At 55.6% G+C, this 9,812-nt stretch overlaps 1 protein-coding gene across 1 annotated transcript in view; it reads left to right on the top strand.

Annotated features, from left to right (window-relative positions):
• The first annotated feature begins 446 nt into the window (after positions 1 to 446).
• CDH4 (cadherin 4) overlaps positions 447 to 9,812 on the top strand; it is a 566,254-nt gene continuing 556,888 nt past the window's right edge. Inside the window, exons 1-2 of the mRNA XM_036824123.1 lie at positions 447 to 686; positions 2,902 to 3,013. Coding sequence (XP_036680018.1) covers positions 630 to 686; positions 2,902 to 3,013 — 169 coding nt within the window. The 5' untranslated portion in view covers positions 447 to 629. The remainder of the gene's footprint in view (positions 687 to 2,901; positions 3,014 to 9,812) is intronic.

The following is a 9,812-nucleotide window of genomic DNA, read 5'->3' as shown; positions in this document are numbered from 1 at the left end:
AAGCATACAGGACGGATGGGGGTGCCTACCCCCACTGTGGGCCCAGGCAGGAAGCTGGATTAAGGCATCAGGGTCTCCCCATCCGGAAGGCGTACCCATAGTTTGGGATCTGGGACCACCGTCCCTTGTTCAGACCTCACAGCTCCTCCTGCCCCTTTTTCCCCAGTAGATTTTGTGTCCTCGGCCCCTTCGGCTGACCCGAGTTCCAGATGCCCTGTCCGGGCCGGGTGGTACGGTGGGGCGCGGCGCCTGGGCGGGGACGCGGGGGGGCGCGGGTGCGGCGCGGAGGGCGCGGCGCCTTTAAGGCCCGCGTCAGGACGAGCGAGCGCAGGGGCCGGGCGGTGGGGCGGGGCCTCGGCGGGGCCGCCGCGCGGCTTCACCTGCGGTTCCGAACGCGCGGAACAGAGGCGCGGGCGGCTGAGAGGCCGGCGGACGCACCCGCCGGAGGGAGCCCGCCGCTGGCCGGACTTGGCCTCGCTCCCGGAGCCGGGCGGCAGTCGCGGCGGCGCAGCCTGGCTGGAGGCGCTGGGCCCGCTTGAGCGGCGGCGGCGGCGATCGGGGCCGCGGCGGGGAACGGGCTCCGGGCGCCGGGCATCGGGCGGGCGCCGGGGCGCGGCGCGGCGGGGAAGATGACCGTGGGCTCCGGCGTGCTCCTCGTGCTGCTCTCGCTCTCCGGCGCGCTCCGGGTAAGTTGCGCCTCGCGTCCGGGCCGCTCGGCAGCCCAGGCAGCGCGGGGCCGCCCCCGGAGCCGGCGGGGCGCGCACTCACCGGCGGGGCTTTCCCGGGCTTCCCCGGCCCGCGCCGGGCGTCCCCGGCGCGCGCACCGCTGCATCCAGCCGGCTCCCGCGCTCCGCGAAGCCGCCTGCGGTCGGCAGGAGCGCGGAGCCACTGGGGGAGCGGGGAGCGGCGGTGCGGTGCGGAGTGCGGGACGCGGGGAGCTCTGCCCGAAGCGGACCCGCCGAGCATCCCTCAGCCACCCCAGGTCCGCGGCCGCTGCCCCGGAGCTCGGCTCTCCCGCGCTGGGGCAGGCTGCCCGCTGGCGGAGCCGGCGAGCCCTGCGTCGCCCGCTCGCCGCGCTCCTCCGGAGTTGGCGAGCCCAGCCCGGGCCAGGGCTGAGGACGAGGGGAGCTGGCGGCGGCCGGCCGGAAATCAGGGTGTTGGGGATACCCGGTCTGGCCGCCCCTGCTGGGGGCCGGTGCTCCCGGCGCGGCGCTGCATCCGTCCTCGTTCTCTGGGTGCTGGCAGGGACTGCCGCTGCTGGTGGGCGGCGGATGTGTACCGAGGGGCAGTGTGGACCGAGTGGCGCCCCTGCTGCAGCCAGTGTTCGGCGGGGCCCTCGCGGCTCGGAGCGGGGCCGGGGAGCCAGGAGCCAGGCAGGAGCAGGGTGAGGTGCACCCGGGAGGGCGGTCCGGGCGCCCGCCTTCTTCCTGCGGAGCCCCGCGAGCTCTGTCCCCAGCCCTGCGCTGCGCCTGCAGGGTGCAGGTCCCGAGGGCAGCGTGCAGGCTGCGCGGGGGGGCGCCCCTGGGGTAAGGCAGCGGGGCCGCGAGAGTTGCAGGAACCCCCTCTCGTGGCCGATCGGCCTCGCTGCTCCTCCAGGGCCTCGCTGTTGTAACCTCGGAAATAAACAAGTGCCCGCGGCCGGAGGCCCGCTCTGAGGCTCGGGGCGCTTGGGTGCGCTCGACCCACGCCCGGGCGGGTGGAAACTTTCCTGGACGAGTTAGCTATCCCCGGGTTTCGGTCGTATTTGGAGCTTCGCTCCCGAGGCACGGAGCCGCGGTGTGGAGCTTTACCCGAGGAGTGACCCCGCGCCCTGCTCTTCCTCCCCTTGGTGCTTTATGATGGGGGCGCCGCGTCCAGGCCGGCGTCAGGGTACCGGGAGCTCCGGGCTGGGGCAGCCTCCGGAGCCGAGGACGGGCGGGTGGCGGCGCGCAGGGCTGGAGGAGGCGGGCGGCGGGGAGGTGCGTTCCGCTTGGTGGCCCCGCGAAGGCGCGACTGCGGGGTCCGGGCTGCGCCCCTGCTCCTGCGCTCGCCGCGGAGCCGGGAGCTGTGGCGCTCCTTCTTCTGACGCGGGGCTGGCTTCCCGTCGCACATGCAGCCTCTCCCTCCATTCCCCATCCCTACGCGGCTGACCTAGCTGCCACTCCCCGCAGCCTGGGAGGGGCTCTTCGCCCACCTCCACACTTCCCTGCCCTCCTGGCGACCAGGGTTCTAGACCTCCCACTGGGCAGGATAGCCCAGGGTGCTCCGGGGGACAGGACAGGAGGACACCCACCTTCTCGGGTCAGTTAGGGAAGCTCTCTGGCCTGGTTAGGCTGGAGATGAGGGCTCCAAGAGTGGACAAGCGTCCAAGAAGTGGAGGGGGAGGGCTGGAGGGCGGGCGGCAGCCTCCCCCGCCTCCCGGCAGCCTCCCCGAGAGCCAAGCTCCGAGGTGGAGCTGAGTCTTGGAGAATCTCCTTTCCTGCCCTGCCCCTCTCCTTTCTCCTGGCCACCACAGGGAGGAGAAGGCCTGCGGACCCACCTCAGCCAAAGCCTGAGCACTGGGGCGGGACGGTGACATGGCCCTGGCAGGAGCCTGCTCCCTTGGCCGCCCCTCCTCTGTGTCTTCATTTGCTAACTCCTGGCTCTCCTGCTGGACAGTCCTCAGACCTTCCCTTCTGCCACGTGTGGGTGAGGCCCTGACAGGCCCTCAGCCTCGCCATCCGCCGGCCCTCCCTCCCTGCTGCATGCCCCCTGTCCCCGGCGAACGTGGAGACCGCAGGGGCAGACCCCAGATTATGTCTGGGTGGAGGCTCTGGTGGACCAAGGTGGAGACCTTGCATGCAGGAGGCCCGACTAAACGTGGATTGGATGCAATTTCTGTGACCCTGTGTTTTTTCTGACCTCTCTTGTTTTTGTTCTCAGGCCCACAATGGAGATCTTACAGCCAGGGAGACCTGCAAAGCTGGATTCTCTGAAGAAGATTACACGGCATTAATCTCCCAGAATATTCTGGAAGGAGAGAAGGTCCTCAAAGGTAAGGCAGACATGGAAATGAAATGGCATACCATGCTCTGGATTAGGGAAACATTACCACCCACAGAAAAAGAGGCTCGGCTGGCTTTGAGCCAGGCTCTTTGCAAAACCATGGTGGAGAGGTCAGTAGAGGTGCAGCTCGGTCGACCTAAGTGGCCTTTTGCATCACAGGTGAATGATTCAGAATCCCTGTCATTTTTGAGTGAGGTGAATCATTTCCTGGGCAACAAACTGGAATTCGGATGTAGCGTCACCCAAATAATGTGCAGAGAGAGAGACCTTCTTACCAAGTATTTTTGTGTATGAAATTCTGGATTCTTAAATTATCCCTGCTTTGAAATGCATGATAAAGCAGACGATGTTGCTGGGGATGCAGTAAATAAGCCCACAGACGTTCTGTTCGCAAATGTGGCATGAGTTTTCATTACTGTCCCACTGACAGCACGGAAACACACGTGCAGGAGGGAGCTGCCAATTAGCTTTATGGTAACCGCAGGACGATATCCACATTTGTGATGGTGAAGTCAGAGGCAGCTTCAGAACTCAAATGACAATAGATCATTCTGCATATCGACCTGTTTCCCTCTCAAGACAAACTAACTAACCTTTGTATTTGCGTGGGAGGGGAACTAAATCAGTTCTTTCTTCCTTGAGGTTTCAAAGTGGCACCGCAAACACCTCGGCGCGTGCCTTCCCTCCCCGCATCGGTTTCCCAGAAGCGGCTGCGTTTAGCCGATTCCAAAGTGATGGAGGGAACAAACTTTAGTGGAAGCATCAAAGCTAAGTTTCAATATTCAGGGCAAAATCATGCTCAGGCTGCTGACTTCCTCCCCAGTTTTCTGTTTTAGGGAATACAGCGTCCCCGCCACGAGCACTGACTGCAGATCCTTCGTGTGCAGGGGAACACTCGCAGAGTTGGTTGATTCTTCAGATCCTGTCTGTGGAGACAGCTCGTTGACCTACTGTGTGTGCCTGGTTATATTAATCAGGATCTTACTTTGCACCGAGTCCAGCTTTTCTAACTTATCTGTTGTCATCTGAGTTGACTATTAAAATAGGGGTGTGATACTATTGACTCTTTCACTGATTATCAAAAAACAAAAAACAACAACCAAAAAACCCAACCTCTTGGCAGTTGGCCTAAGAAGCGGGCTGGGTGTGCTGTAGGAGCGGGCGTCTATGGTAAGAGTTTTCAAGAGATGCTCTGTTAATTGCACGGTGTGTGTCATTTTAGAACGTGTAGACCGCCTTTCAGGATCTGTGGGTTTATGAGAATCCCTGTGTGTGCACAGAGAAGGCTCGGAAGACTCTCTCTCACTCTCAGTGCAAATCAGGAGCGGCTTACTGCGGTCCTGCTGTTTGTGTGTCCTGAGGCTGGCATCCTTGCCACCTCCCCGGTGCGGAGCTAAACTTGATAAGATCTTGGCGTATCAATTTTACTCAGGAATTTAAGAAAAAGTACCTCTATTTTTGTAACAGCAGGTGCTACCTACTATGGAAGAGAATGACAGATGATTCTCTTCCTTTTCTTAATAAAAGGTCAGATTTCCAACTAGCATCTCCCCCCTCTCCTGGTGGACTGCGCGGGTCCAGGCTGACCTGCCCTCTGCTCCAGCCCATGTGATGGGGAAGGCTTGGTCGCTGGCTGGATGCTGGCCTGCCCCACACGCCCCAGGAGTCCATCATCGTACGTGAACTTGGACCCGCTCACAGGCCGTGTGGACGTAAGACTCATATTCTCGGCACTTACCTATACCCGCGATGAGGCCCAACCCAACCCTGGTTGAGGGGGAAATCGCAGAGTATCTCCCTCACCTGCGTGTGCCACTCCCTCTGTGTTCTCAGGGACAGAGAGGTTTTATCTTAGAAATAATTTTACACATATGGAGGCAAAAGCTACCACTGCATACACTCAAGCCACGGCAGATAAAAATCTCTGTTTATGTAGAAAACTTTGCAAACGACAGGACCACAGTGAAGATGCATGTGTCGAAAATAAATAAGTGGCACAATATTTCTGTTATCCTGGTAGGAATCAAGTTAAATAGATGATGACTACTTACAATTGAGTTATTCCAGTGGAGAGAGCTTAACCTTAATTTGACAAGCAAAGCTTCACAGAGTCCCCGTTTTATTCTAAATGCGCCGTAAGCCGTTAATGACTGCTTTGCGGTTCCTTCTCTTTGCCGGAGTCAGCTCACCGGCAGCCCCAAACATCCAGACTCCAGAAGGAGAGATTTGTTACACAGTAATTAACTTGTTTATGATAAATGGATGGAAGAAATGTTGTGGCATTTTGTTTTATGTCTAAATGAAAAGCATTTGCATTCAAAAAATTTCACGCTAATTAGGCTTAAAATAGTTTTCCCCAGTAGGGTAGCAGATACTATGGTATTGGGATCCTTTTGAATGGCGGGCAGAACCGCTACGTATGCCGTGTGGAGTGTTTGTGTAGCTGATGTGTAGTTCCTAGATCCCCTCCGCGTTGTTTCCTGTCTGTGCTCTTTCTGGCCAGCACTCGAATGTAACTGCACACACTCTTACACCGTGGTTTGTTTCCAGGATCATTCACTGATGGCCATGATCACTGGTGCATGGTAATATCTAAAATAGGATGGTTGAGCCCTTTTCCTTACGCGACAACAGAGCGTTCTCTACACCATAGTTTAGCATTGGGTAGTGGCTAAGCTGGTGTCTTTTTCTCGGCTTTGTTAATAATTAACGGTCAGCCCGGCCTGAGGCTGCAGCTGATGCACTGACCTGCATTGCTCTCTCATGGCGGGCAGAGTTCTGCGAAAACCCAGACCAGCTTCAAGGCAAAACCCCACAAGGATGGGAGATTGAGGGGTGGCTTTGTGGGAAACCAGCACGAATGGGTCGTATCTGTCCTCGCTCCTGGAGAAGAGGGTGACGTGTGTGAAAATGTTGTCTGCCAGGGCAGGGGAAGTGGGGTCTGGACATTGCCCCACGAATTCAGATAATACAGAAAGAGGTGCTTTGTTTCTGATGACTTCATTTACTGAGACTGCCTCAGAAGAGCCTTCCCTCTCCCATATCCCAGTGAATTTACGACCACCTTGTGCCCTTGACCACACTTTGCTTTCTCATTGGAGAATTTATATTATCTGGTCAATCATCTTTCTTACTTAAACTGTAAGGTTCATAAGGGCAGCAGCCCCATCACTCTGGTTTAACATTTAGAATGTTCTGGGCCAACTAAAACCCAATTAACAGAATCGTAAATGAATGGGGGTTAATTTTTCTCACATAACCGTGAAGAGATAAGTAGTCAAGGGCTGATCAGATCAGTGGCACCATCTCACACCTAATCTTTATTCTTATCATTCTACCATCTTTAGTTTGTCAGTGTATTGCCTCATCATTGTAAACTGGCTGCTATGGCTCCAGGCATTGCATTTGAGTTCACAGCAAGCTAGAAAAAGGAGGGAGTAGTAGCACCATCTGCATCTCTTCCTTGTATCAGAAAAGCAAACACTTTCTCAGAACCCTTGCTGAAGTTCTCACTGGCAAGGACTGGGTCACATTCCACTCCCAGTGGAAAGAGGTGGGGAGGCTGGGAAGCAGAGAATTGCACAGTCTGACTTAGACCTGTTATGATCCATCACCTGGTAGATGAGTAAATTGCTACTTGGAGCAGAGTTGGGGGTCTTAGGAAGGAAGAAGGGAGGAATGGGTACCGAGGAGACAAGCATCAGTGCCTGCCACATAAGGTTTCGCCAGCTTCCAGCACCCTACCCAAAGCAGAGTAACAGGCAATGCACTGTAGAACGAATGACTCATTTGTGTATCAAGTCACACAGAGGGAGGGATGGTTGAGGAGAGACCAAATGCATGCAGGGGTCTGGAATCGGCATCTAAGAAATCGCCACAATGTAATGACTGTGGCCAGAAGTACCGCTATTTTGTCTTTACAAGTATGTTGAAAATAGCCTCTTTACCCTCCTCTGTGAAGACAGGTAACTCTTGCCAGGGTGGAAGGTGTCACTAGATGCATGGACCAGACACTGAGCAAGTCTGACTGCACACCTATCACCCAGTGTGCCTGCCTTGTGGGGCCGTGTGTGTGCAACCAGTGTTGTCAAATGAAGTCATGAATGAGCCAGAAAATGCTGACACTGTGGTGTTTCTGAGTCCCCTCCGTCAACTCACAGATAAGCGGGAGCTGCTCTGAATGTTCAAATAAATGGCACGCACGACAAAGCAACCATGTGTGCTATAAATCACTGGACACTGCGGGTTGCCTGTCCAGTATCCATTCTGTCCCTCTTCCTTACTAACAGAACCTCTTCCTTACTAATGAAACCTCTTCTGTCCTGATCCGGTTGGCTCACACTGAGCCCTGTTTAATATACTCACACCTCTGGTAGACTTTTACACCAAGGTGGCAATATGGCCCTTTTCTGGTCAATGGGATCTAACTAGGTTTTTCTGTTAGATGAGACTTGTGGGAAAGCTGTTTTTTTCATGGTAAAGAGGAACAGACTCAGCTGGCCATGCCTTCTTTCTTTTGCCCTTACCTTTTTCTCCTGCCTGGAATATGGATGTGATGTCCGGGGCAGAGCAGCCATTTTGTGACTGTGAGGATGGTGGCATAGGAACTGGATCTTAGGTGGCATCCTTGAACAACTGCAGACCTTTCATTGTCCCCTGTGAGATGAGAAAAATAAGGATAAAACACCACAGTCGAGTTTCTTGTGGCATGCAGCTAAATTCAATCCCCGCCTTTGGGAAAGCAAGAGCTGTGCATGCTAGCAAGTGCCTGTCTTTCCCTCTGGAAGCTCAGAGCATGTTTCATGCTCTGCCCTGAGCCTCTATCCATCCTTTGTTCCTTGGGCCTTGACCTTACTCTTGCTCTAGCGGCCCTCTGCTCCTTTGTAAATTAGTATCCACGTCCAGCACACTGGATTGCAGAGAGCATGTCTGGGCACTCAGTAAATATTTGTTGAACAGAGGAAATGAATAGTCACCACTTCAGACTCTCTCTTTGGCCAGGATATGACTGAATCATTACATATATTAAGTCAGGGCTGTCTATCTGATCCACCCATCCCAGAATGTGAACTCTCTGCTGGCTCTCTTAGCCACCTTCTTCCAGGAAGCCAGGAGATTATGCACTGGGAATCTTGGTCTTAACAAAGACATGGAGGTGAGTGGAGGTGAAGCAGGGCTGAGCCCCAGTGGGTGGCTTCCACTGGCTCTAAGCCAGGACTTTCCTTTCTCTTGAAGCCAAAGGAGGCTCCTTTGAGCACCCAGACCTCACTGCCTTCTGTTGGTGGTGCCTAAGGTGTCCCCTGAAAAGGAGCACCCAGAGCCCGTGGTAGTGGTGGAGACCATGGTACCCCTCTGGCTGTCTTTGGGGCCAGCCTTGCCTTTTCAGGGACCAGTGCTGTTTGGGGTTTCTCAGCAGCCTTCCCCTGCTATACTTTTGCCTGGTCGCAGAGTTAAGAGGTTTAGAAAGGGAAGTTTATATACTTAGAAAGTGGCTTCTATCAGATAAGAGGTAAGACCAGCACAGTGATAAAGCACGAAAAGCCTGCTTTATGCGCTGCCCACATGCCAAAGCTCACGCAGATGGAGGGCCCTGATAGCCGTGTTTAAAACCAAAAGGAGGCCAAGGACTGCGGCCCCCTGCCCTCGGCCACCACACCACGCGCGGGCCTGGCCACTGCCTCTGTTGCTCCCCCTGCGGCCCGGAGGGAGGTGCCAATGCCTGGCCTTCCTCACTGGGTCCCTAAGGCCATGGACCAGGAGCGCCCCCCAGCACCCTCTAACCCCTGTGCCCTCTCTAGTCAACTGGCATTAAATAAAAATCCTCACCTCAGGGGCACACACACCAGTTAGACGTGAGGATGAGGGACTCATCCACATTGCAGTTTAAAGGTTAAGATCTTTGCATTTCAGAAATATGTATTTTAATGGAGTCTTAGGATGAGGGAATGTGAAACTTTATATACTTATAACATTGCGTCCCAGCTGGGTCTGTGCCAGCCTCTGCACACATCCCGTGTAATCCTCCCAAAAGCCTTTCTGGGGAGGTAAAATCATTCCCATTGTATGGATCAGAAACTGAAGATTGAGGTTGAGAGATTGGCCTAAATGCATGCAGTTCGCTCTGTTTTCCCTCTTTGTCCAGACCCGCGCTCTTAGCTTGTTTACATCTCGCCTGTAATGTGAACGGAGATGGTTTCTAGAGCACTTGAGCAGACAAGAGACACCCCAGATGTTCAGGGGCACTGTCATAAAACCGGCAATTATCAGGCATTCAGACGTGCTAATTGTTTCTCATCTTGAACGTTTGGAACAAACAGAGGCCCAGTTTATCCAGAAGTGCTTGATTGCAGTTGCTGATGTGGGAGGGCCCATCTGAAGTGGGTCCAAACTCGGTGGACACCTTGGGTTGGCAAAACTGGCCTTGGTTTTAGAAGAGCAGGATTCTGCGACGCCAGCAGGAATGTGCGATTCCGGGCACGTGGCAGACAGTCCCAGAACCCCACTCTCACTCAGCTCTCAGACTCTGCCCACGTTGGGGACACAGCAGAGAGAGCCGACAGGAGCCAGCCGTCCTGGCACACACTTGATGGGGGCAGGGCTGAGGCTCGGGACAGTGTCATAAACCACTCCCGCTGCGGCTTAGAGCCTGGGGGACATTGAGTAGCCTCCTGAGAAAAGCTGACGACCATGGTCTGAAGGAGGCCGCCCACCTGACCGGGCCGGGCTTCCTGGCACCACCTCTGTGGTATGCGGGGGCTGTGCGGGAGAGAGGGCCCTCCGTCTGCAGG

This window comes from Balaenoptera musculus, chromosome 15 (genome assembly GCF_009873245.2).
Source record: "Balaenoptera musculus isolate JJ_BM4_2016_0621 chromosome 15, mBalMus1.pri.v3, whole genome shotgun sequence".
Lineage (NCBI taxonomy): Eukaryota > Metazoa > Chordata > Mammalia > Artiodactyla > Balaenopteridae > Balaenoptera > Balaenoptera musculus.
Note: the sequence above shows the minus strand (reverse complement) of the source record. Positions and strands in the feature narration are given on the sequence as shown.